At 40.6% G+C, this 25,747-nt stretch overlaps 12 protein-coding genes across 12 annotated transcripts; 6 read left to right on the top strand and 6 right to left on the bottom strand.

Annotated features, from left to right (window-relative positions):
- Positions 1 to 242: 242 nt before the first annotated feature.
- On the bottom strand, positions 243 to 2,728 carry IL334_001910 (uncharacterized protein; the record flags this gene model as incomplete). The annotated part of the gene is made up of 12 exons (XM_062933658.1): positions 243 to 279; positions 370 to 396; positions 444 to 1,024; positions 1,131 to 1,326; positions 1,433 to 1,499; positions 1,572 to 1,710; positions 1,767 to 1,819; positions 1,952 to 2,103; positions 2,194 to 2,247; positions 2,327 to 2,350; positions 2,406 to 2,440; positions 2,504 to 2,728. The coding sequence occupies 12 exons, from the start codon at positions 2,726 to 2,728 to the stop codon at positions 243 to 245; spliced, it is 1,590 nt and encodes a 529-aa protein (XP_062789709.1).
- A 994-nt stretch (positions 2,729 to 3,722) lies between these two features.
- IL334_001909 (uncharacterized protein) lies at positions 3,723 to 4,559 on the top strand (the record flags this gene model as incomplete). The annotated part of the gene is made up of 1 exon (XM_062933657.1): positions 3,723 to 4,559. The coding sequence occupies one exon, from the start codon at positions 3,723 to 3,725 to the stop codon at positions 4,557 to 4,559; it is 837 nt and encodes a 278-aa protein (XP_062789708.1).
- A 1,135-nt stretch (positions 4,560 to 5,694) lies between these two features.
- On the bottom strand, positions 5,695 to 6,690 carry IL334_001908 (uncharacterized protein; the record flags this gene model as incomplete). Its single annotated transcript, XM_062933656.1, has 5 exons — positions 5,695 to 5,814; positions 5,902 to 6,221; positions 6,303 to 6,410; positions 6,475 to 6,504; positions 6,594 to 6,690. The coding sequence occupies 5 exons, from the start codon at positions 6,688 to 6,690 to the stop codon at positions 5,695 to 5,697; spliced, it is 675 nt and encodes a 224-aa protein (XP_062789707.1).
- A 1,419-nt stretch (positions 6,691 to 8,109) lies between these two features.
- IL334_001907 (uncharacterized protein) lies at positions 8,110 to 9,606 on the top strand (the record flags this gene model as incomplete). The annotated part of the gene is made up of 2 exons (XM_062933655.1): positions 8,110 to 8,510; positions 8,577 to 9,606. 2 exons carry the CDS (start codon positions 8,110 to 8,112, stop codon positions 9,604 to 9,606), a joined length of 1,431 nt encoding a protein of 476 aa, XP_062789706.1.
- A 516-nt stretch (positions 9,607 to 10,122) lies between these two features.
- IL334_001906 (uncharacterized protein) lies at positions 10,123 to 11,969 on the bottom strand (the record flags this gene model as incomplete). Its single annotated transcript, XM_062933654.1, has 8 exons — positions 10,123 to 10,287; positions 10,385 to 10,584; positions 10,665 to 10,781; positions 10,879 to 11,104; positions 11,175 to 11,218; positions 11,296 to 11,545; positions 11,703 to 11,747; positions 11,856 to 11,969. 8 exons carry the CDS (start codon positions 11,967 to 11,969, stop codon positions 10,123 to 10,125), a joined length of 1,161 nt encoding a protein of 386 aa, XP_062789705.1.
- Positions 11,970 to 12,820: 851 nt separating this feature from the next.
- On the top strand, positions 12,821 to 14,606 carry IL334_001905 (uncharacterized protein; the record flags this gene model as incomplete). The annotated part of the gene is made up of 6 exons (XM_062933653.1): positions 12,821 to 12,987; positions 13,055 to 13,156; positions 13,229 to 13,349; positions 13,459 to 13,807; positions 13,881 to 14,261; positions 14,359 to 14,606. The coding sequence occupies 6 exons, from the start codon at positions 12,821 to 12,823 to the stop codon at positions 14,604 to 14,606; spliced, it is 1,368 nt and encodes a 455-aa protein (XP_062789704.1).
- Positions 14,607 to 14,811: 205 nt separating this feature from the next.
- Positions 14,812 to 16,803, bottom strand: IL334_001904 (uncharacterized protein; the record flags this gene model as incomplete). Its single annotated transcript, XM_062933652.1, has 1 exon — positions 14,812 to 16,803. The coding sequence occupies one exon, from the start codon at positions 16,801 to 16,803 to the stop codon at positions 14,812 to 14,814; it is 1,992 nt and encodes a 663-aa protein (XP_062789703.1).
- A 710-nt stretch (positions 16,804 to 17,513) lies between these two features.
- On the top strand, positions 17,514 to 18,141 carry IL334_001903 (uncharacterized protein; the record flags this gene model as incomplete). The annotated part of the gene is made up of 3 exons (XM_062933651.1): positions 17,514 to 17,561; positions 17,633 to 17,663; positions 17,753 to 18,141. The coding sequence occupies 3 exons, from the start codon at positions 17,514 to 17,516 to the stop codon at positions 18,139 to 18,141; spliced, it is 468 nt and encodes a 155-aa protein (XP_062789702.1).
- A 161-nt stretch (positions 18,142 to 18,302) lies between these two features.
- Positions 18,303 to 20,064, bottom strand: IL334_001902 (uncharacterized protein; the record flags this gene model as incomplete). The annotated part of the gene is made up of 6 exons (XM_062933650.1): positions 18,303 to 18,373; positions 18,428 to 18,503; positions 18,582 to 18,767; positions 18,827 to 19,430; positions 19,506 to 19,784; positions 19,856 to 20,064. The coding sequence occupies 6 exons, from the start codon at positions 20,062 to 20,064 to the stop codon at positions 18,303 to 18,305; spliced, it is 1,425 nt and encodes a 474-aa protein (XP_062789701.1).
- A 1,001-nt stretch (positions 20,065 to 21,065) lies between these two features.
- On the top strand, positions 21,066 to 22,967 carry IL334_001901 (uncharacterized protein; the record flags this gene model as incomplete). Its single annotated transcript, XM_062933649.1, has 4 exons — positions 21,066 to 21,254; positions 21,430 to 21,863; positions 21,956 to 22,727; positions 22,821 to 22,967. 4 exons carry the CDS (start codon positions 21,066 to 21,068, stop codon positions 22,965 to 22,967), a joined length of 1,542 nt encoding a protein of 513 aa, XP_062789700.1.
- Positions 22,968 to 23,255: 288 nt separating this feature from the next.
- On the bottom strand, positions 23,256 to 24,119 carry IL334_001900 (uncharacterized protein; the record flags this gene model as incomplete). The annotated part of the gene is made up of 1 exon (XM_062933648.1): positions 23,256 to 24,119. One exon carries the CDS (start codon positions 24,117 to 24,119, stop codon positions 23,256 to 23,258), a length of 864 nt encoding a protein of 287 aa, XP_062789699.1.
- Positions 24,120 to 24,384: 265 nt separating this feature from the next.
- Positions 24,385 to 25,574, top strand: IL334_001899 (3-demethylubiquinone-9 3-O-methyltransferase; the record flags this gene model as incomplete). Its single annotated transcript, XM_062933647.1, has 2 exons — positions 24,385 to 25,128; positions 25,218 to 25,574. 2 exons carry the CDS (start codon positions 24,385 to 24,387, stop codon positions 25,572 to 25,574), a joined length of 1,101 nt encoding a protein of 366 aa, XP_062789698.1.
- Between the last annotated feature and the right edge of the window lie 173 nt (positions 25,575 to 25,747).

Raw genomic sequence — 25,747 nt, 5'->3', positions numbered from 1 at the left:
GTTTTGTTTTGTTTTGTTTGTGTAGAATAAATGTTTTTGTACCTTGTTTATATAATTTAGAATGAAATTTTGGATTTCATGGGATTTTCTGCTACTCTGTGAGCTGTGCAACAGTGTCATCTGAGCGATTCAATACTGGAGATGGGAGTCAGCTTATAGGTATGCGATCATATTGAGGTGTGATAAGTGTTGCTCGTCAATGTGACGCTGAACAAACCATATTCTGCGATGGGCTTTAGTATTTATGACATTGCGGATAGTAGTACAGGTACATCCAGTCTATAATTTGGATATATAATGATCACATGATCCCACACGGAATGTCACAATATTACATGGTCGTCTCTGTCAATGTGGATATTGACTTACTCCTTCTCGGGCGAATCTCTATCGAGGCTGAGCCAGTCAGGACTTCAGACGCTATTCACTCTACAACCACCTACAGTCTTCTCATACCCGATCTTCGGGTGAACTGACCACCAGCCCATCTATGTTTGGCAGTGGAAGTAGCGGCGGTGGAGGAACTGTCGGTGGTAGTTACAGGCGTGAAACTACCGACGGGTTGAATAGTGGCTGAATCAACACCGCTTTCAATTGCAGCGAGAGGTGTTGTATTTCCTGTTGAACCAGGTAAATCAGTCATTATTGTCCCACTTGCGCCTGTGTTGGACGTCGCCGTAGATGATAAAGTGTCTGAAGAAGATCCGGAGGATCCGCCGACTGAGGTATCGGTAGCGGTAGCGGTGGCAGCAATTGAAGGGGAATCATTACCAGTTCCAATACTTGAAGATCCGATTGAGACAGCTTCGCCAGGTCCTTCTTGGGTTATAGCGTCACTTCCTATATAATCTGTACAAGTGCCTTGAACGCAAAAACCACCCAAAGTGTCTGAGGCTTTTACGATAGAAGCTTTCTCTGTATATCCAGCGATCGATTTCTTTGGATAATCAGTTGAAGCTTTTGACGAATTATATTCAGGGTTGTTACCTGGTAAACTTGCTATAGCTACATGTTGACCAACGTGCTATTGTGAACGGAAGTAGTCAAGTCAGACCATAAATGAGCTTCAAATATCACAAAGAAAGCAAGAAAGTGAAGGGAGAACAGAAGGTTCAGACACTCCAACTCACTTCGTTGATTACATCACCTTCGGTATTACAGTCTCTTCCAATATCACCTCTATATCGTTGGATATAAGGACAATCTTGGATGAAGATCCCAGAAGCAGTATCATAACATTGATGAAACGCTTCAGTCAAAAATCCAGATGGGAATCCATTGAGCCAGTCAGAGTGATACGAGAACCCATGATTATCTCCATTGGCCCTAAATATGATTTATTTAAGAAACCCCGTCTTAGCAATTTCCTAAATACATAGTTTATAATGGTGATGCAAAGTTCACCATTATGAACTTAGAAAAAACAACTTACAGAACGAAACATCCTGGGTACCATTCGTATCCTTCACCTATGTTTTCAGTCTTGATGTGATATGTACCTAAGAAAGGTCATACCACTCAGTATCTGGTTGGTCGTGAATTGACGGATACACCTATAGCTGATCACTTACTTTCCAAGAACAGGTGAGGGATCTTATTGAATCCATCAGGGCATTTACCTCCTTCTGGATTAGCGTCAACGGGATATGCCACATGTGAGTTATCCTCCTTGAAAGCATCGACTCCATTCCAGCATTCTGGAAAGTGAAGCTATCAAAACACGTGGATTGAGCTATGTTTGGTTGAAAGAGAATTTTTGAACTTACTTGGGGTCGAAGGGTAAGACATTCCCTATTTGTAGGCATGTAATCGGTATAATCTATAATCACCGCCCAGCAGTCAGTCCAGACTCCATAGATACTGTACGGCTTCATCTCATCGTTCAGATAGGTCAAGAGCAAGACCAAGCCTCGAGCCAAGTCGATTTAGTTTGAAAGGAAAAGGAACTCACCATAACTATGATTAGCATCTACGCATAAGAAACTGACAGCTTTATTGGCATCGTAATCATCTCGTTTAATATCACCAGCCAACATCCTGAAATCATCTGGAATAGTGGCGAATGGATCGGAAGCGTCGGTATTAGTGAGAGGGTATTTCCAGCTAAAAGAAGGGTCAAACGACGATCAGCATTCTCCAACGGTCATATAAATATGCATGACATCAAGTTCCAAGGCGGGCTGTCACACTCACTAAGCAGTCATACCGTCCCCTGTGATGGCGGTGTAAGTTCCATTTCTCCACTTGCTATGATGCAGTTAATAGTAGATGTCAGTAGAACACTCAAGCTGACTGTATGATCGACAAAAGAAATATGATAATTCACTAGTATAATTGAGGAGCCCAAAAGCTGAATCAATCATTTATGAGCTCGACTTTCATGATCTAAAAACTTGGGCACTCACTTGGATTTATCAGCCGAGAGATTTGATGAAGTGCACTAGATAATCGCAGACCGATCTCGGTTAATGGTTATTTTAGTCAAGGAGAAGAAATGACTGACGTTTGCATCTCTTGAACTTGCATAATCCTGACCAGCAGAAAAAGCAGAACTCCCAACTACGTGATGAACGTGTCCACTGACTTTATTAGGCGTGACAATTGGATCAAGACGTGCATTGATTAAAGGGAAGAAATCCTCCGTGAACAAAAGACTGTCATATGCACTTTTGATCAAGGGAAAGGTCGTAAGTGAGAAAAGCAGAGTAACGAGGGATTGAGAATACATAGTGACTCGCACTTGTATATCTAGGTTATTGAAGGTTTAAAATGAATGTGAGTGAGTCAGTTATTAAAGAATGACGAAAAATACCAAGATCAGTGATGAAATGAATGTAAGCAAGATGAAGTGACACATAATCGAATCAAGAGATTATATGGTATTTGAGGCTTTTAACACAATCCTACATCGCTGTTGTCCTTGGACATGCTCCATTTAATCCTAACTTGGAGGGCGAAACAAAAGGATACAAAGGTCCCACCGACATTGCCTTTGATAGATGATCAATGATCAATATTCCCCTGGACGACTCGTGCTCACAATCACTTGATTGGGAACTTCCTTTTTGAGGCTTTGTCTACGGGCTATGGATTGCATGATTCAAAGGAGTAAAGGAGGTAAATTAATCCGATCGATATCAGGAGCTTTCGGCGGAAATGTCGTCTGAGCTGTGTCTGAAACGTGCGATCTCCTAGAGGGGTGGCAAAAAAAAACTGTTTGGACACGTTGATGAAAATGGAGAATTCGGTACCTCGGTCATACAACTTCATATCTTGGACTAGCATTTGTTTTTTACGAGTAGAGATAGTGAAACGAGGGGTTGAGGTATTGGTTGGTTGACAGCATCGTTTTTGATCTGGGAGACCACTCCGCTTTCCGCTAGGTATTAGTCTATCAGTCTTTTCGGATAAAACGAGGTCTTAAGCGCATGTACAAATCGGTAAGTGTCATTTCTACAATTGAAGCAATGTTGGTTGTGAGTAAATCAGCAAGAAGAGAGAAAAGCGACTTAGTAGTTCACAATGTATGTATGTATCCTCTGGTTTTCCTTTTGCACGCCGGGAGCACCTTCACCTCCGCGTCACGCATAGATACCGGACATTCGGACAACCGGAGAGTTTCAGGTTGCATTCATCTTTTCCTACAAAGACCTTCTCTCTGATAACAAGCCGCTTCATCTTGTTTCTGTCGTCAGAATCACAAGCTTGATACTGTCTCAGTCATGGCCGATACTTCTTTACAAATCGCGGAGCTTTCCACTCTCGTGTCAATACATAAACCAGTTGTGAGAACGAGGAACAGCGATGATGATCCATCATTGATTATTCTTTGTACGTGGATGGACGCACCTTCTCGACCTGTCACCAAATACGTCAATCGGTATTCCGAGTTATTTCCAAGTTCCACTATCCTCTCCATCAAAAGTACTGCTATCCATTTACTATTCACCTCAACTTCGAAATACGATTCACTACTCCAACCTGCTCTCGAAGTGATTCTGGGTCTTTCTGAAGAAGAAGAAGATAGGGATCGAATATGTGCAGCTGTTTATTCCAATGGCGGATCCCAATCGATCACTCGTCTAGCTCAGTTGTATCGTCAATATACCAATAAACCGATAAATATCAAAAACCTCTTGGTGGACTCAGCACCTGGTTCAAACGATCTATCAAGCGGCCATCGAGCTTTATATCTAAGTTTACCTTCATCACCATTTAGAAAATTCCCACTATCCGTACTATCTTCAATACTCTTATGGATCTCATTGATAGTATATATGACTATTCTCAATATCGCCAATAATGTTGATCCAATAACGAAACTTAGATTACCACTCAACGATCCAGATATCTTTGAATTAGGCGGGAGAAGGAGATATATATATAGTAAATCAGATCCAATGGTTTCTTTTCAAGCTGTGGAAGAAAGTATAAATGAAGCGGAATATAAAGGTTGGAAAACAAGTTTTGAACGATTCGAAAAAAGTGGTCATGTCGCTCATTCAGTATCTGATCCAGATAGATATTGGAATGCCGTGAAAGAGGTTTTGACAATCTGAATTCCAGAAATGCGATACCAGCAGAGATGCACGTAACAATTGTCAGTATGTCTGGTACGTTTTCTGAACGAACATTGATCCACTAATTCGATTGGCGATAGAGTAACCTTGGAGAGGTTGTCGTGTAGCTTCAGGCATGAATTTGAGCGCTTCAGCACTTACAATGATGGGATTGTATCGCACTCATCTCGGACAGACCCAAACGCCTTCGCTCAACAAGTCCATGACGATCATATTGGTCATACCAAGGCGATGAACTCGTGCCCATATTACAAAAGAGATCCTTCCTGTCATTCAGCCCTCATCCCCGCTAGTAAGCTATGCCTTCTCAACTGACACAGTCTACCGACCAGTCTTGTGTCCTAATTCAGCTTGCATGATGAAATGTCATAGCGACGGAAAATAGCGGTTTCAGTCTACAACCTTTCACGGAACTTTGACGACTCCCCTTTTCTCTCACCTATGACATGTTCGTAGCTACTTACAATGAGATCTCCGATCAGACTTTCTACTCTACCACAATCATCTAGTACAATATTGACATGCGAACTGTACAGATGATCTTGAGGGGGACAATGCTGATTATCTAGAACATGATGTTGCTGTATAGTTGAGAAAAGGACTTTGGAGCGAAATGTTATCGACTCTTATAGAGAGACTAGACGAGCGGCTCAACCTGAATGTCTTTGCCAACGATTGTCATGATTATGAGACAGTTGGATTTTTGTAGCTCTCGACGATTCATCAACCACCATCATATTCGAGTTCAAGTCCGACTTCTAGATCAAAAGTGAAAAGTAAATTGTTCGGATCAGTAACATTGGGTGATTCAGCCAACATCAACAGAACGGATGATAATGGTGATTGCTGGATTAGGTATGAAAGAAAAGACAGTGACAGGAGGGTTATCAGAGTTAAGCGAGAATGAGAATAGTAGTTTCTTCATGCATAACACAACCATATTGGCTGTATTGATTTCCATATCCATATGTTTATCCTCTTTTTGACCTGGTATATTTCTGATCCTCCATGTCCGTTTCGCCGTAGTATCCCATCTTGGCCTATTGTAAGACAGCCAGAACGCAGATATGCCTCATTATTCCGTGTACCGCTTCTATTGATCTACACTGATACTCTATAATTCAGGTTTAGGACTAGGTTTAACAGGTGTAGAGGTTGGTGTACCAGGTATAGGGTTACCGGAGAAAAACGTTTCTTCGACTTTATCGAATACAAAGTCTGTAGCTGTCTCGACCTTTGTTTTTGGAACATATCAGCATTTGGTCTCATTCAATTAGATGAACAGATACGGTAATATGCATGAGTAACACGATAAACTCACTGGATGATCGAATAAATAAGGTAAGAAAGGTACGATACCGATACCGACAGAAGTTGGACCCCATCTTCTCAAAGTTGGATTTGAAGATTTAGCGAATTGTTTGCCTGCTTGTCTTACAGCTGTGTGAATTGTGAAAGCTGGTAAAGCCATAGAAGCTATACCTTGGAAAACCGATCTTTTGACTGCAACCATAGCTAATCTAGTTGGTTCAGACATGTTGGCAGCTTCCAATGGTGTTGGACCGAATTGAGATGATTTATAAGTTGTGAATGACACATCTCCGATAAGATATGCCCATGATATACCATAGGCAGCAGTGACTATAAATTTGGTAATTATCCGATTGCACATTTGGTATTCAGCAAATACGTTCTTATATATAATCCAAAAGAAGAACTCACCGAGATAAGGAGGAACTACAGGTCTAAATGCTTCTCCTACATCAGAAGTGTACGCAGTGTATCTTGATCCAGCTCGAACGATATCTCTTGCTCTTCTCAAATAAGCGGCTATATTCAAGGTGAAAAGTCAGTAACGCATATCTTACCATATTGACAGGTATGTGTCACGTACCATATCGAACATTTGAGTCGGTTGAATCGGCTAGCAATTTTCAGTTCCCACATAATGTCAGCTCAAGCTTTACCTCCTATGTCCTCGCAGAAAGGTAGAATTTAGGGAGTTGGGCTCACCATTATCTTCAACAAGATCTTGGATTTTATCTTCCCCCATCTTCTCCATTGATTTCGCTTCGGTCTCTACTTTCTGTACTGAAGGTGCCGATGACATGTTGATTATTCACAGTAGATTTATTGTACTAAACCTTGATCGGGAAAACGAAGAACGAAGGATAATGCAGTATGAAAGCTTGAATGGTCAAGAGGTAAGTGATTGTAGAACCAAATTTGCCATTTGCTGTTCACATCTATTTTGACCTTTGCAGTTGTCGAAATATCTTCCTATTGACATGCATCCCCCGACGTCATTCACTCGGCTGGGCAAACGGAATCAAAACATACACATATATAGACACTTTCGGCTCACACCGCCTCCTCACAACTTCTGATCCCATCTGCCACATCATTGGATAATCCCGATTAAATGGACCTGTAATCCCGATCCATATATATGTATCACTTGGCGAAGAATGACCCCGCGTGCGTGCCTTTTGTAAGAGTGCTTTCTTTCAAGTTTCATCGGTGTCTATGTTATTACCGTATCCAGTAATAATGGGGGACAGTGATACCAACGCGTGAGAGCTAAGAGTGGGGGGAGGGAATGATAGTTTAAACACAACAACAAACAACAATAATAACCAAAAAAAAAACTAAAAAAGGTCCGTCCATAACAACAAGAATGGGGTAATGGGTATTCTGTAAATGGAGAGAGTACAGAGGGAAGGTACAGCATCATGAAAATACATCTTGATATCTGCAAATGATTCATCTTGATATCTCTTTCCATCAATCATCTCATAAATTATCATCGTTCTATCAGTCTCGGATTCTACTTTGACAAGCCACAAGTAAAGAACAAAGGCTATCAACCTCAAATCTAAAACAAACGCGTTGATCAATCGCTACTAAAACAATCAACCTTCATTGCCTTCACATTCCTTCCTTACATACTCAGAGCCAAAAACATATCAAGCTAGACTTGATCGAACTCAACATCCCTTTACGAACCACACAAAAGAAATTTAGACTAAGCCAAGACGAAAGATACAAAAGGGTTTCTGACTGATCGATATGGCCGGTGAGTTTCTTGCCTTTGTCTGCGGATTTGAAGGGTTCTCGCCTTAGTGTGACTGTGAAGCCAAGGGATTTCCTCACTCTTCACCTCTTTCACAAAACCACGAGCAGACTCTAGAAGACTTGTCTGTGAACGATATCAAAGACGAGATCTGTCTCACTCGTGTCCTTCCTTGACATATTTTCATGCTCTTTCCTTCAAGATCGCGGTGAACGGATCGTCGTTTCCACATTCCACCTTCATTTGAAGGGGCAATTATCGGACCGAACTCCCTTTCATACTACACTCCTTCATACACAATCACATATCCTTGCCACAATCATTGGCGTCTCTCCCTTGGGATAGCGTTGTTCACCCCTTTACTGCACCGCTTGAGGACTTTCAATTAATATCTGAATCATCTTGCTAATTATCTCACATTCGTCACTATTTATCTTGCCACTACATCGCTTCGACATGTCCACTCAACTCACCAATACCATTGTATCCAATGCACAAACCACGAATACCGATCAAACTACAATAGAAGCATCTGCTATAGCATCTGAAGTGGAATCTTCTATTCCTTCGGCGACTCCTTCTGACACCCCTCAACCATCAGCCTCCGCTACACCTTCACCTTCAGCATCTCCGTCCGCTCAACCTTCAGCCGAACCTTCAAGTGCAGAACCCTCTGTTTCTGCTCAGCCCTCCTCAGCACAACAAAGCCCATCTGCTACGCCAAGTCCGTCGGAATCAGCCTCTGCAAGCGCTAGTCCAAGTGAGAGCGCAAGTGCAAGTGCAAGTCCTTCAGATACACCAAGTGCTTCTGCAAGTCAACCTGCTAGTGTTACTCAGAGCGCTTCAGATTCAGCTTCGTAGGTGTTATGATTATTACCCGAACTTGTATAATGGAGCGCAACTAACCTTTTATTCGATAATAGTGCATCCACATCTGAAGCACAAAGCTCAGCGGAACAATCTGCTACATCGTCTGCTCAAGCTTCATCCGCAGCATCAGCGCTCGAATCTACGCTCACTTCAGCTCAACATGTAACGACGACTGACGCATCTGGTCATACTGTAACGACGGCACCTGAACTTATCACTCAGACTGCTACATCGACTGATGCGGCAGGAAAAGTCTATACTATAACTCAAGTGGTCCACAATCCTTCAAGCGGAGCAGGATCGTCCTCTTCTTCATCTAGTGGTAGTTCTGGATTCTTCAATAATTCAGGTGCCGTGGCTGGAACCTTTGTCGCTGTTGGATTGGCAGTGACTGCTGGTGTAATAGCATTCGCTATATTCATGTTGAAAAGAAGAAGACGCCAAAGACTTGATAGGGACGTCGCGGCTGCCGCAGCAGCAGCAGCAGTTGCAGCTCATCATTCATCAAGATCTGCATTTGATGATGATGAAGAACAACCTTCAATGACTCAGTATGGTGGGTATTACGCAGCTACAACACCCGGTATGGATATAAATGGACAACCTCAACATGATCCTAATGGCGGATATCATGATTATGAAGATCCAGCAGGTGGATATGACCCATATGCCATTAACATGGCGAATCTGAATCCAGCAGATAGGATGTCAACTGCTACTGCGCCTGGAATGGCTGGATTCGGTGCCGCCGCTGCTACTGCTGCTCAACATAATGATTATGAAGATCAACCTCAACATCAAGATCCTTATAACCGTCAACAACATGGTCAAGGAGTATCTGATTATTCAATACCTCATGATCAACAACAACAACATCATGAAGGAGGAGGTAACAATGGATATTATTTCGATCCTAAACAAGCATACGAGTTTGACGAACAAGATGAAGACCAAGATCCTTATGGTGGTTATGATCATCAACAATATTCACATTCAGGTGTAAGACCGCCAAGACCTGAAAGTGCAGGAAGCGTGACTAGGCCAGGTGGTGAAGAAAGAGGGTTAAGAGTTGCAAACGTATAGTGTTGTTTTGGTTTTCGCTCAGTTTTTTTCTGCGCACTTTTGGCTTTTGCTTTTGCTTCTGCTGCTCTTGGGGTTGTTTCAGATTTCGCTTTTCCCCCTCATTTATGTTTTTATGATAATCGGACAATTATGCTTCCTCCACGCTACGCTACATTATGAAAGTAGTCATTACAGTAGTAGAAAGTTAAAATCTTTATATTTATTTAAGGTCTCCTTTGGTGTTTTAGGATCCTCAATACTCGTGTCCTGATAATGTATAAACCTTGCTGGCGAGCTTATACTGACATCTCATCGGTTTGACATCAAAGTTGTGATCGGAGCTGGAGTTCTGTTGATACTTTAACATAGCAGCACACGTTTGTAACGCAGTAGAATAAAATCGATCGATGATCCTATCCCCTTGGTAAGAATATATACATGATACATGATACATCACTAACGACGTTATTTTCTATTTTACGGATCCACCTACATCGAGGCGTACTGGGAATGTGAAATCAAACATTACATTTGAATTTACACGGCATATCCCTTTGATTCACCTAAGGCGACGACTATGAAGTCGTCTTCAGCCAAACCTATTTCTTTCGCAGCCTCCTTCAATTTCTCAGGAGGTTCCGTAAATCGTTCAGTGGTCATTTGGAATGTACCCCAATGTATGCCCACAGCGTTCTTACATGCCTAAGAAGAGAAATACAAGACGTTTTTGTGTCAGCTACTGATATTTTCTTATATTACTGTTGGGAAATCGAAAAAAATTATATATGACACGACTTACTGTATCTTTGAACATCCTTACTGAATCAATTGGAGCGGCGTGGACAGGAGACATTACGATTCTAGGAGCGTAAGCACCTATGGGTATGAGACCAACAGTGAATGGACCTAATCGATCACCAATATCTTTGAATGCTGGACAACTTCCCTCTTCTGGTAAATCAGCTAACGAATGTGAATCGACGTGCATGGTGTTGTATCCTATTACCACCATCAAGCATTTAGCCGTCAGATCTGCGATTAATTTTACGTTGTGTGTCATTGTGATTTGATATACTGACCTGTGTCCCCTCCAAACCAGACCGAAGCAGATGATGTGGTATCTTTGATAGCCCAAGATGACCATAGAGAGTTGTCTTTATCCCAACCTGATCTAGAAGCGGTATGTTGACCAGGCGCTATTATTTTCAAACATCAAGTTTTCCTTATTAGTCTCATCTTCTACTATTGTTGTTGTGTGTGCCTTTATTTGTGTGCTTATTGTACTTCACTTACTGCAGATAAGTTTGATCTCCCCTATACCATCAACTACAATCTCTCGTTCTTCCCACCAATCTACTTCGATGACACTTTCCCTTCCTAGACCTAAGCCGGAAACGACATGATAATTATTCAGAGGTAAAAAGAGTAATGGTTTCTTATCATATTTTGATTTTTGATATTTATAAATGGCTTCGAGTGATGGTAAATCCAGATGATCATAATGATTATGTGAGATTGCCTATAATAGTAAAGGGAAATCAGTTCTCATACAGGTCCTTTGTGTTTGCCGAGTCGAGAAATGTACTTACGATTATATCTATTTCAGGTAAATCTTCAATCTTACATGGAGTCTCTTGATAATCGAACATTTGGTCAGTATTTCGTTTAAATCCTTCGTGAAGGATGATATATTTACATATATAAACTCACTGCTTTGTCTCTTTGGACCGAATCCACGAGCCATCGAATCGAACAATACGGGATCAAACAGAGTTCTAACACCTCTACCTTTCGGTCCTGATTCATGATCTTCTTTGGTAGGAGTCTCAACCAGACAGCAAGCATGACCTAACCAGGTTATCTTCAATTCATTTGAAGGGATGTTGGCACCAAAATTAGGTACCATATGAGGAATGAGATTCTTCGCATCTTTGACTGTTGGATCGGCACTTCTCCATTTCTATGTAGAGCACGCAAAGTTGAAGATGATCAGTACTAGCCGACTTATCTGGGACAGTGACATATTATACCAAAGGCAATATCTCCTAAATGCGAGGTAAAGGTATGAAAGCCTAAAGACAGTTGACGAAAACAAACAAAAAAGGAAGAACACTTACATCCCAAGCTAAGGAAGGACCTATCTTAACTAAATCCCATCCGGACTAATATCACGAAAAGGAGAAACAGTAGAAGAGATCAGCTCTCTATTCTCCATATTCTGTGTATTCTTGTCTCATTTCTGGTAATAGTATGATGTGAGTGAACCTTACCATATTGCGAAATGTCTTCCAAGGATTCTTAAATGATGTTCCTTTATCATTAACCCAATGTTCTTTCCTGACTCGTTCACCTTGAAATGGTTTAACATTCACTGAGTTACTCATTGTGCGTGTTTGTATTCGATGATGACCAGTTGATGATAACACTGATCGTGTGATGGAAGATTGCTGTCGTTGTTTGATCAGCTGTATGGGTGAATGGGAGATAAATCCCTTTGGTATTATCATGTATATATCGAATAAGAGTAAGAAGGTAAGAACCTCCTTCCTCTCGTGTTGATTTCTGGGTATTTATAAGTACTCGATACACCAAAGAGGATTGATTGCTTGAGATCACTTGGCGAGAATGAAACCGTCTTCGGCCAGCTCTTTACTTGAGTATTTTTCTATTTAAAGAGCATGAGTTCGACCGAGGTACAATCTCAAGACCGATGGTCATCAAATCATCAAAGATCGTGTACCTGAAAACTTTAAAACATCTGCGGCCAAGCTGACGATCGCGGCCGGCATACAGATATACAGCAAGCATCAGATCAAATGTCATGGTTAAAATCCATAACTGTACCGGCCTCTGTTGAAACGAGTATGTGGTAGCTACCATACGGTATATATATGTGCATATGACTACAATCCGTGAGCACTGTATGGGCGTATATCACTATCATCTTCGATCTTAGATCAAATCAACAATGATGAAACGCAGGTTGTCACCACTCTTAATCTTAAATGGGCAGGCATTGGCTGAAACGTGGTCATTCCCGACGGAGCCAAGACAATGTTCTGCGCAGCAACAAATTAAAATTGTCATGATATTTGAAGCATTGAAGTACAACATGTAAATATCATTCACCGAGCACCGTCAAAAGAATGACGACAGAAGATCGATACAAACATGTCTGAACTTTCTCATTCGTGTCTCGTCTCATATTGGTGATAGATAGCTGGAGGACCATCGGATGTGGGTTCAACATGGACTTTCGGTCCTTTTCTCTACGGTATTCCTCCTTGTTTTCGTAACCACTGCCTCAGCTTCCTCAGGTGGCAAATTGATCAACAGGGCTACGAGTTCAGATGGTGTGGTAAGAGGTGTCAATCTTGGGGGATGGCTATTGACCGAGAAATGGTAATTCTGATCTCCTCCTATAGGGCGCCCACCATCATTGAGCTTATGGATGAATTTTCTTATGTAGGATCACTCCTTCAGTATATACTAATGACGCTGAAGATGAATGGCATCTGTGTGAAGAATTGGGTAAAAAGAAATGTCTATCAAATTTACAAGATCATTGGAGGTGAGTTTCGTATACACCTTCACAAACACTAGTGTAGCGCGAACGAGCTAATAGTGTTATCTTTCGGATCAGTTCATTCTTCACAAAGAGTGATTTCGAAGATATCAAAGCTGCAGGATTGAATTCATTGAGAATACCTATTGGATATTGGGCAGTTGATGTACGAGATGATGAACCATATGTAACTGGACAAGTGAGTTGATTATCTTCTCGGGCCAAATATCACTTTTCCAAGGAATACAATATATATATATATATATATATATATATATATATGTATATATACTGACTTGACCACATAGTACCCATATCTTATACAAGCGGTATATTGGGCACAGGAACTTGGTCTTTCAATCTTATTAGATCTTCACGGTGCACCGGGATCACAAAATGGTCAAGACAATTCAGGTCTCATAGGACCTACATTGTTCCCTACCAACACTTCAAATGTAGATAGAACACTGAATGTCCTCAAAAATCTCACTCAGGAGTTCAGTCAAGATATATACGGTGGAACGGTCATTGGAATTGAATTATTGAATGAACCTAGATTATCGAGTACGTTTACCATGTCAGGATTGAAAGACTTCTATACTTCTGCTTCGGAGATCATTAGAGGAGTCTCGGATACAATCAATATTACAATGCATGGTGAGTTACCTTCGTACGACAAAAAAAACACATTGCAAGGAACTCGATTTGCTGATCATACACACTGACTTAGATGCATTCTACGGACCACAGTATTGGGCAGATTATAATCCTTTAGCGAATACCACTAACAGCAATAATCATTTCACAATTGATACTCATCAATATTACGCTTTCGAACCATTAAACAATTTACCTCATGATGTGATATTGGAGAAAGTATGCAACGTATCAAAGATATTGAAGTTGACGAATAATGGATTATTACCTATTGTGGTCGGAGAATGGAGTTTAGAGACTGGTCATGCACCAAATTCAACTAGTTCAACAGTTCAGAATAAAGATGATTCACAAGCAAAACGTACTTGGTTTAGATTATTTTTCGAATCGCAGTTAGCAGCGTATTCACCTAATGGACCTAATCAACCCTCCATAGGATGGTATTATTGGACATGTAAGTCTCGCCTACCCCTTCTCATTACGGTACTTTGGGGTCAAACCAGGAAAGCTGATTTGCTCTGCTTTGCTTGCGTTGCGGTCTGGGTTCGTAGGGAAAACCGATTATGACATTGATACTTGGTCATATAGACGTGGTATAGCTCAAGGTTATATACCGAAAGATGTCAGCAATTCAAGTACATTGGCATTCCCAATTTTAGATAATGGATGTGTGGATTCGTCATTCAATTACACCGCGCCAAGAAATCCTACCTCAACTGGTTTCAGAGACTTGTCAAGTATCAGAGCAGTCATATGGGCGTGTTTGCTAGGAATAGCAGGATTTGTTGTACAGTTATAGATATATAGATTATATAGCGAATGTATGGCTTTGCAATACAGTATGGCTTTGCAATACACCTGATAGTCGTGGTGAATGTGGTTCAAGATAGGATCAAATCCATGCTCGGGGGCTTTAAATTATTGAAAGCCATGTCTGTTCTCTGATATATTACAGAGGTTCATACTCGTATTAACCCAATTGTCCTAGCTGGTAAGATGTCTATCTACTCTAATCGATCATCGTATATCAACCTAACTTCCGCTTTCTCATCGCCCTTCCAAACCCTCTTTATATCATTACAGGCAGCCACTTCTTCCCTTACATCACTGATCATCCCACTTGGTCCACTAACATAAACACACGTTGACCCATTGATAGTCCCGTCTACGAATCGTCTGACTTGCCTTCTTAGATCTGGCCGATGATGAGGTTCAATCCCTTTCTCAATTGCTTTTTCAGCATCTATCATCTGAGCATTATCGAGATTTCCATTGGTTGATCCGCCTGCCGAGGTGGTGTAAAGTGTATCGAGATCTTTCGATAATATACTTTCTGTCATGGGTGTTGAAATTTCATTCGAAGGTAATTCACGTGTAACTTTGATCGTAATTTTGATATTTTCATCTTGTTTTAATCTTTTTAATTCTTTTGAGATCCATTCTGTATCTCTTTCATGACGAATCACCCAAATCAATTCTACCATCCTTCCATTTGTCAAACCGAATTTCGCTAGATGAAGTAAGACTGGTAGAACAAATGTTATACCTGTTCCACCAGCGATGCAAAGTACGTTGTCGTCTCTATCCAGATCTCTTGTGATATCCACACCATAAGGACCAGTAAGGATGATCGGAGTTGTATCACCATTAATTTCTTGTGTTATCCTTTTCGTTTCGCCTTTTTTAGATCGAATTATATATCCGTGTGATTCACCAGGTAATGATAATGGTGTAAAAGGATGTGATTGCCAAATACCTTTGTGACCTTGAGTGAAACATATATAAAAATGTTGTCCGATTTCGAAATTTAATGGTTCGGGATTATCGAAATCTAATCTGATTATAACATTACTATTGATATCGATATCTAGATCTGAATCTGAATCTGAATCTGAATCTGAATCTGAATCGAATCTTGTTATTTTCGCTGAGATAGTTTGAAATATCCCTTTTCCATCAGGTAATATCCTATAATGAATTAAACCCGTTCTGATTAATCTGATAGATCTATCCATCAACCATAAAAGCAAAGAAGGTAGCATGAAGCATTTTAATTGAGCCCAATGAGCCCAACAAGCTCCTATATAAACCATCGCTAAAACGTAGTGAGCTTTCCTGAAGAACTCGTATCCAAATGCTTTTCTTGCGTATGAAGTACTTAATCCCCATAATAACAATAAAAGTATCATGGCCACTAAACCCCATATGATGTAAGGTTGGATGATCCAGGCTTTGGCAACGGATGGTTGAGGTTGATATAATCTGATTTCAACAATACACCAAAAAACAGTATGTAAAACAGATTGTAATAAGATTATATGACCTAACCATCTGTGTAAAAAATTGAAATGTTGATAAGGTATACCTGTTATTAAAGATAAGAGAGATTCACGAGATCCAAGTAAAATCGATAATGGTGTCAAAGCGTATGCCAGAATACCTAATCTATCTGCCAATGGTCCGATACTGGATCTTGTATTATAGACACCAGGCGAATTTTTAACGGGTGTAATCCATGTTTTATATCTTATTCCAACAAATGAAAAAATCGTCAAATAAACAATTATACATGTTAGTAACAAAATTTGTAATTTCGTCGTTCGACCGAAGAAATATCTTGTTATCCTGTTTACATGTTTATGTTTATGTCGATTTTGATCTTGATCTTGATTTTGATTTGATGACGATGATGATAATTCAGGTAAAAGATGTTTCCTTATTGCTGAATTGATTGTTTTGATTAAACGATTGGATTTTGAGGAAGCAGAAGGAGAATGAGTTCGATGGATTATACCCCATAGTAGTAAGCCCAAGATGATGGTAGACCATAATATACCTGAGTATAACATTCCAATATCATGAGAATGATATACGACATCTAGATATTCACATGATCCAGCATCATTTGTACAGGGTATTACTCTATCGGCGTATCCCCAATGAGGTTCCAGCGATGATGCCGAAGAGTAATCTTGAATGTGTCGAGGTTCGATCATATGGGTGTATGTGACCTGTCGCTGGGGGGGTGAACGTTTGAGTTTGCGTATGATATTCAGATTCGTGAAGTGTTGACCTTCGACTTAGGTGATCGTGAAATTTGACAAATTGTAATAACCGAGTACAAACGGAAAAAAACAGTCTTAGGCTTTATCCTCGAAATCGCTTCTGAGTGGCAGCGAGGTTGAGCTTGGCATATGACGTTCATAAGTCCTACATCTCCTCTTCCACATTTTCCCATCGCATCTTCATCTCCCATATCCCATAAACCAATCAAGCAAAGGCCTCTCAGAGCGAGCCCTTTTACTCAGAAGGTATTTTAGGTGTTTTAGATGAGTGATTTACCGAAAGAGGTGATTTCATAATTGGCTCATATTACGGGAAGTGATCGACGTTGACCCTAGATTACATGAGGCCTATTTTGTTGATTGGTCAACTGCCACCAAGCTCGGTAACAAAAGGAAATCGCGGTTTTCGTCATGATCATGGTAGATAACTTTAACGAGGGATGTGATTTTTCGTTTTATGTATATGATACATGATACATGATACATAATAGACAGTCAAACTAAACGTATCAGACCTGAATAACCTTGTTAACCTATACATAGCTTATCGTATTTGTTGCTTGTACTTTGAAGAGCATCTACGTACACCCAAAATCTCATCCATTGTAACCAAAGGGAATAGCCAAAGTGATATAGTCAGAATGGATCATATGAGCTCGAGTACTAACAGCACATGTCAGATGTCTGATGTGAGTCAACTTCTCTTCTCTCGCCAATCACGAGACAAATAAAACCTCATGCTAATCACGATCACATACAGATGCTGTGGAATTGGGATGTGATGAATACATGTAGGTCTACCTCTTCGACCGTTTCTTGACATGTTTCAATCAGAACCATTTCTTCATTTGAACTACTCGATTGATGTTTAAAAATTTAGGCTTCTTATCATCAGGATGGCATATAACGACACGAGGAGCATTCGCAGCATCATGTATAGGAATAATCTTTATTGCTATACTACTTGAATTACTTCGTCGAGTATCAAGGGATTATGACCGATGGATCTTACGTCAATTATCAACTGTTACAATGAAAAACTATCGTCCTCGTAGAGCAACACCACTCCAACAACTCATTAGATCATTATTACACGTAGCTGTTTTTGGTGTGGCGTACTTGTTGATGTTATTAGCAATGTCATATAATGGTTATATCATTTTTTCAATATTGATGGGAACTGGAATAGGAAAATTCTTTTGTGATTGGTTGGTACTTGGAGTAGAAGCGACTACGAATGATCAAGATCCAACTGTCTGTTGTGGATGAGAGCAAGAGGTTCACGAGGATATGATAACACGTTGTAAACATAGACCGTCGAGTGACCACCATGTACTCAAATAATGAAATAACGATGCATGCAGAAGGATTGAGCAAAATCTTTGACAGTATCCTAGTTTTGAAGAACACATCGTTTGAACCCTTGGAAGCTACTCGGCTTTCGCATCCTTCACTTTCTTAGCGGAGCCTTCTTTCTGTTGGATCTTTGGGGAAGGTCGTTCTGGTAATCATCATTAGCCGATGCCCTTTCTTCTCGAAAGATAATATCACTCACTGCCCTTGGGTCTTTCACTTGCGGGAGGAAGATGAACTTGGATTCCAACAGCGGCGTAGATGGTCTCCATTTGAGGCTGTACGAAACAAAATGGGAGATATGTCATCAATCTATGTTCATATCTCTGCCTTTTCCTCTCTGTGAGGGTACTTACACTGTTACCGTAAGAAATGAAATGACCCTTCATTGAGAAGTCATCAGGAATGGATATCCAAATAAGATCAAGATCCCTCTTCAAACCTAGTTCTGCAGGATCGCTTGACTCGACCTGCCCCCCATCATCGCTTATCACGTATGATTGAATCCATTTGTCCGATTTGAACGTTTTATCTATCTTCCCCTACAATCGCTTAGTCATCAGCTTGGGTCCTTATGTGCATCATCAAGGGCAGCCTTTACCTTTTTACTTTCCTGTGCCTTTATCTTTTTGATTTCCTGTGCCTTCTCCTCCTCGTCCGTGTCATTGTCTTCATCGATGGACTCGTTATCCCAACAGGTATTATCGACATCGTGCAGAGCGAAATAACTCCACTTGAAATTACTCGAATCGAGGAAAGAGATAAGTAAGGCGTCGACACCTTTAAGCCTCTTGGTTAAACCATCGCCCAAATCTGTATCACCCGCTTCTGAAGGATAACCGTGAAGGAGACCAAAGGCGAGTTTTCCTCCTTCTGGTACAAAAGAGGGATCCATGAATTTGGCAAAAGCTTGTCTGATCGGCTCCATCCTACTATCAAGAGTTTCTTCATTCTCCATCCATGTGGGTTTTTGGGAGATGAACACGTCATATTGTAAAGTGATCCTGGTACCCTCTTGAACTGGAAGAACTTCGTGTTCGCAGTCCGAATAAAGGAAACCCCATGCGATACTACCGTTTTTGACCTGATGGGACCAATCAAAAGTTACGGCAACGTCTCCTTGTCTAACCACAAGATTTCCGCCCTGGAATGGAGATGGCAGACAGAGCATCAGAGTCCCAATGTGGTCCTTTCCTTGAGGTGTGCTATCAATTTCCAAAGACATAAGTATGAATAGGCTCGCTGGACAATGGGCGCGAGTGAAGAATGAAATGACTTACTCCTTATGAGTCTTGAAGAACCCACCCTTAGTGTAAGCGTTCAACTTGTTGAGCCTAATTGAAAGTGGCGAGGTGTAATCCAATTTCTTTCCAAGTAAAGTAGGAAGAGCAGAGTGAAGAAGTGGATCCGTAGTTAAAGCGAAATGAGGTGGTTTGAGTTCATGTGCTTGTCGATATTCTTCATCATAGACAAGATCCTTGCCTCGTCCAAAAGGAGAAGGTTCACCAGCTTCATAAATCTGATGAGCGGAGTCCTGTGTGAGAGGAAATGTCGCAAGCCTGTCATATCGAGGGTTCGAATTCCGTCAGTGGCAATCAAGATGTATATATTTGTTTGAAGGGTCTCTTACGCAGGTGAACCGCGAGTTATGCCTCGCTCTACTTTCAGATAGTAGAGTTGAAGTTTGGTAAAGTCGATGGAACTTTTAGGAAGAGTACCACCACATGCGAAATTAATTCTGTCCTGCATGCTGAAAACCTCCTTCTTTACTTGGTTGTCTATTGCTAGCTCCTGTGCATTGAGAAGCCGACGATGGGTAACAGGTTTATTCTGATCCATTTTGATCTGACAACTCGTTCGGTTAGGCGAAGTATATAGAAAGGCTGTATGGTAGTGCTTGAGAAGAGTGTTAGGAAAAAGAAGGAATGGAATCCAAGGAGATAGGAGGGAACATGCTTATATACATATTTCATGATTAGTAGATTGCGTATGACCTGTAGGTTATTGGACGTAATGAGTGTGTCAATCAGTATACCGTGTGTGCATATTTAGTATGTGCGTGGGGAGGCGGATAGCAACCTTCTTCTTACTCTTCTTCCGAGACAACACTTGCGTACCTGTGGTATCCGTGTAAAATTACACAAGGGGTGAAAGAGCCACTATCGACATTCGTCAACCTAACCTCATTTTTCACCTGAAACATAGCTGGGCATTTGTCGCGGGACTCTCTTCAAGTGTCAAATCATCCGAGCAAAGGGTAAAAGGTTCAGCCAAGCAGTCCGTCCACATTGACTATCATACTTTGTTATGGTCGACATCGCCGTACTCGATGTTTCCGGCACGGTTCGCCCACCTGGTCACTATGAGATTATCCATGCCTCAGCTTCTCCATGAATGAACGTAAGCCGTGTGTAAGACTTTCCCAAGGCATACACGCATAGAAGACTTTTCAGAGTGTGTCACCCCCGTTCAATCAGGTCACATGCTGGATCCTACTGGGTGAACGGAATCAAACGAAAGAGGCGAGTTTTGCCGCGCGTCTTTTACGATCTTGGCGGGGTTTTAAGGAGCCCCACAGATATCGGCAACCGTACCGATACATGCACGATTTGAGGGAATTATGAAGGATTAGGATTTCTGTTGTCTTGCTCCTATGAACAAGCTTAGATGATCAAACAGGCGCTTCACTTTTGATGGAGGGTTATGTTGGGTACTGGCAGGTACAATATAAAGATGTTGAATACGAGGAGATGCATTCTTGTTTTTGACGTATGTGTTGTGAATAAGTTCAAATAGATAGATCTCCCATAAATATAATCTGTAAGCTACACCAGTCGAAGATGGGTAAAACAACAGTTATACATCACGCTCCACTCGTTGGCTATCCCGATGATAAGTTGTATACTGTCCGAGTCATCGATGGGGTCATTGATGGTATTGAAGAAGAGGTAGAAGGCAAATATATCAATGGATACGATAAGGCTTCTGTGGAAGAGATAGATTTAGCTGGGAAGGAATGGTTGAGTCCTGTGAGTTTGTTGAATTGTCACGCCTACCAAAGAAGAGAATCACGTATCGAGCATAGCAGATTTTATGAGATGGCATATTGGGACAGTTGAAATCCTTTCTGAACCCTCCTGATTGAAGGAGAACATACGCTGATCATTGGTACATGGGTTGGGTTTCTTGGGTTGAATTGAAAAGAGTATGATAGATTGGCACGTTCATACTAAATTAGCAGCCTTACATTCCAACAGACTCAATTTATCAAATTGTCAATCGGCTTCTGAAGTATTCGAATCAGTCAAACAAGCATTAAATGATCCTAAATATGATACTTCTTTGGAACGTAATTTGGTTGGTATCAATATGAGAAATTCAAATTGGACAGATGAAGATTTATTTTCATTAGAAAAAATGAATGAACTGTCGATTGAAAGACCGATTTTCTTGTTATATAATGGATATCATTCAATGTGGTGTAACTCTTTAGCGTTGGAAGTAGGTGGATACGGTTCTTCGTTGAATCATAAAGGTCATTTAGTAGAACAAGAAGCTTTTGACATGTTTCCTAAATTGACTACTGCGAATAATCAAGTTGTAGATAATTGGATATTACAAGAATCAAAGAAAGCTGCGTGAGTTACATACATCTTATACGTCATACATTAGCGTATCAGGTCTTTTTGATACTGATAATATAGATACACTTTCGCATGTTTATCAATAGGGCAATGGGAGTGACCGAGATCGTCGATTTGGAAATGGAACATAACATCGTTCAATGGCAGAGAAGATACGCTGCCGGTAATGATTATCTACGGATACACGTAGGGATGTATACACCACATATTCAAGATGCCATTGATTTAGGTCTAACATCAGGAGATGATGTACCTCATACAGATGGATTAATCAAGATAGGACCATACAAGATAGTTACAGATGGTTCATTGGGATCTCAAACCGCTTTTTGTCATGATGCTTATCCTGGAACAAAAGATAATCATGGAATCTATTATTATCCACCTGAAAGTTTAAGCGAAATGATAGAAACTGGTTTAAAACATAATTTCAAATTTGCTGTTCATGCAATCGGTGATTACGCTAATCATCTGACATTGCAAACGATCTCGAAAGCGAGTTCCAAACCTAGAATTGGAAGTACGATCGAACATGCTCAATTATTAGATATCGAAAAAGATTTACCTATTTTCAAGGATTTGGGTTTGATAGCTTCTATTCAACCTTCACATTTGGTCGATGATAGAGATTTATGTCATAAATTTTGGCCGGGAAGGGAACATCGTGCTTATGCTTTCAAAAGTATCGTCGATGCAGGTATACCCATCAAATTAGGTAGTGACGCTCCTATAGCTCCTATGAATCCTTGGGAAGCTATGGCTGTCTGTATAACAAGAGCGGGTCAAGGTGATGAGAAAAACCCGTTTATCGAAGCTGAGATATTAGATTTGGAAACCGCTTGGAAAGCTTCCACATCTGTGAGTAAACCTTTTCGGGATGGTATCTATCCATGTTTTTCGGGTCCCCGGGTCGGGTTCATTGCTGATAAAACCTCTTTTCGTGACGTGCAGAACGGAAAGACAAGACTTGAAGTAGGTGATCGTGCAGATTTATGTATACTCCAATCAGACCCTTTGAAATTAGATGCTGCCGGATTAAGGGCTATGAAGGTCAATGGAACGATGTTAGGAGGAAGGTGGACACACAAGACCTTTTAATCGACGCTAAGGAAGTGGAAGAACTCGGAATCGTTGGTTGTACTTATATACCCATTTGCAGATGTTTAAGCACTTCGTTTTGTCTGGGTTAGGGTAGCTATGAATTTATGCATCTGTATAGACAATGTTGTTTACTCATTTCCTTCTTTCCTTATTGCGGCTTTGCTATGAGTGAGGGATGACTGCTTTTACTCTACCTTGAAGAGACAATATCCTCTCATATCTTGCTCTTAACTGTGACGTATTCAACATAAACGTACAGCAGTTATTTTTAAAGGATATTTGATGCTATGCCAACGAAGAATTTTCATCAGCGGCAGCAGCAGCTCTAGCTTCAGCTTTTAATCTTCTTTCTTCTTCCTTTTTCCTTCTAGCTTCTTTTTTCTCTTCTTTTTCTTTCCTTTTAGCTAATTCTTGATCTTTCACCTTCGATTGAACTTGATTTCTTGTACTTTCCAATGGATTATAATATAATATCCACAAGCCTTTATTCTTATCGTCATCTTTCCATTTTTTACCCACGACCCCATCCAATTCAGTATCGAAAGAAGATATTATTTCTTGTTTCTTGGGATCCGAGATGGATTCACTTTTTTTACGATTAGCGAAAACGATCTGAACTCTATCACCTTTTTCAAGTAATGATTTTGCTAATTCTAATTTATGTGATAAATCACCTTTTGCAGATTGCCATGAAACTTGAACTTCTTTTTCTTCGATTGACATTCTTTTCTTTAATCTTATTTTCTCTTCTGATTCTCTTTCTTTTTTCCTTTCTTCTACCTTATTGATCAATTTCACTATAGGTGTCTCCCTATCTATATTAACGAGGACTAGAGTATGCGTGGATTTGTCATAGGTTTGTAAGATTGATCGTAGTGGTTGAGGATCCATCAAGTGATTGGTAGCGGGGTCAACCAGTTGGACACTGCGATAGGGTATAGATGCATCTTTGTATGATAATGGGTGGGCTTCGGGTGCAGGTGCTCGTAAGCCGAATGAAGGTGAGGAAGAAGAAGAAGAAGATGCCTGTCGAACGAAACGCAGACGTTCACGTGAAGACGAAGCTCGGGCGGTAATAACAGGTTGTAGTGAGCTAGTCGCACTGGCGGTAGTAATAGATCGTATCAAGGTCGTTATTCGCGGTGCCATCTTTGCTACGATAGCAGGATTGCTCTTCGATACAGTCGCTTGATGGACTGGTACAAGTCAGAAGACAGACAATAATAAAGAAGGACAAAGTCATCGTTCGGAGGTTTTACAGCTAAAAGTGGAGGAAACCCCAAAAATGATTCGCAACTTTGATCCGCTCTCGAAAATTCATGAATTGATTGATATCTTTGTCTTTCACTTTTGTTCAACTCAACTCTTGTCCTTCTGATATCATAAATCTATCCAGGTGAACATATCGCACACAATGACGAAATCATCACTACCTCGACACATTCTCCTTCGTCATTCTCGACCAGACGTGTCTCGATCCAGCTTCAGAAATATCATAATCGCCCGATCAATCACGTCCACCCCTTTCCATTGCGCACCCTCCTCTTCGACACCTCGACAAAGTACTCAATCACAATCAACATCAACATCAACATCAACATCAGCATCGACATTCAGCACTATCAACGAGTCTGAGATATCACATTTCTCAAAATTATCATCACAATGGTGGGATGAAAGTGGTGAATTCAAATTATTACATCGAATGAATCCTGTTCGAATTGAATATATCAGACAAAAAGTTGCTTTGAACGCATCTCCACCTGACAGTGAAGGAGAAGTGGAATGGACATTCGAAACACGTCATAGAGACTTGGAAAGAGAGACTAGCAAAGGTACAGGACTATGGTTGGATGGTATGAGATGTCTGGATGTAGGTTGTGGAGGTGGATTATTATCTGAATCATTAGCTAGATTAGGTGGGAAAGTAATTGGTGTAGATGCAAGTTCATCAAATATCAAAATTGCTTTAACGCATTCACAACAAGATCCAACGTTAAGTAAGAAAATCGATCAAGGAACATTGGAATTTAGACATTCTTCAGCAGAGGTATTGAGGGATAACGGTGAACAATTCGACGTAGTTTGCGCCATGGAAGTTCTTGAACATGTTGATCAACCCAACGAATTCATGAAATGTTTAGGTGAAATGGTCAAGGTGAGTACACTCTCAGAATAATGATGTACACCAAGGAATATATTTTAGTCAAATTCCATACTGACGGATCCTGTTGTCAATCCTCATAGCCAGGAGGTCATTTGATAATATCAACAATATCCAGAACACCTTTATCACAATTGTTAACTCTGACCCTAGCAGAAGATGTGTTGAAATTGGTCACTCCAGGTACTCATACATACAAGAAATTCGTCAAACCTGAAGAATTACGTAGATTCATCTATTCAGATATGGGCGGATTCGAAACTTGGTATCAGAATTCAGATGCAAGTGATATTAGGAAAGATGAAGTCGGTGAAACAAGAGGTATAATTTATGATCCCCTAAAAGGAGTTTGGAGGTTATGGAATGGTGTTCAAGGTTCTTTCTGGAAGGGTTTAGGTGAAGGTTGTAATTATATGTTTCATGCTAGGAAAAGACTATAATCCTGCTTAGATCAAGTAGGTTAGGAGGTAAGGAGTAGGGTTCAGTCAATAACAATCTCCATATTGGTCTCAAGACCGAATCATGTATGCATCTATATAAGCGGACATGCAGTCATAAGTACAATAAGTATCGAATGCCATGCAGGACTTCTTTACAGGGTCGATATCACAAT

The sequence above is a fragment of the Kwoniella shivajii genome, chromosome 2 (assembly GCF_035658355.1).
Source record: "Kwoniella shivajii chromosome 2, complete sequence".
NCBI lineage: Eukaryota > Fungi > Basidiomycota > Tremellomycetes > Tremellales > Cryptococcaceae > Kwoniella > Kwoniella shivajii.
Note: the sequence above shows the minus strand (reverse complement) of the source record. Positions and strands in the feature narration are given on the sequence as shown.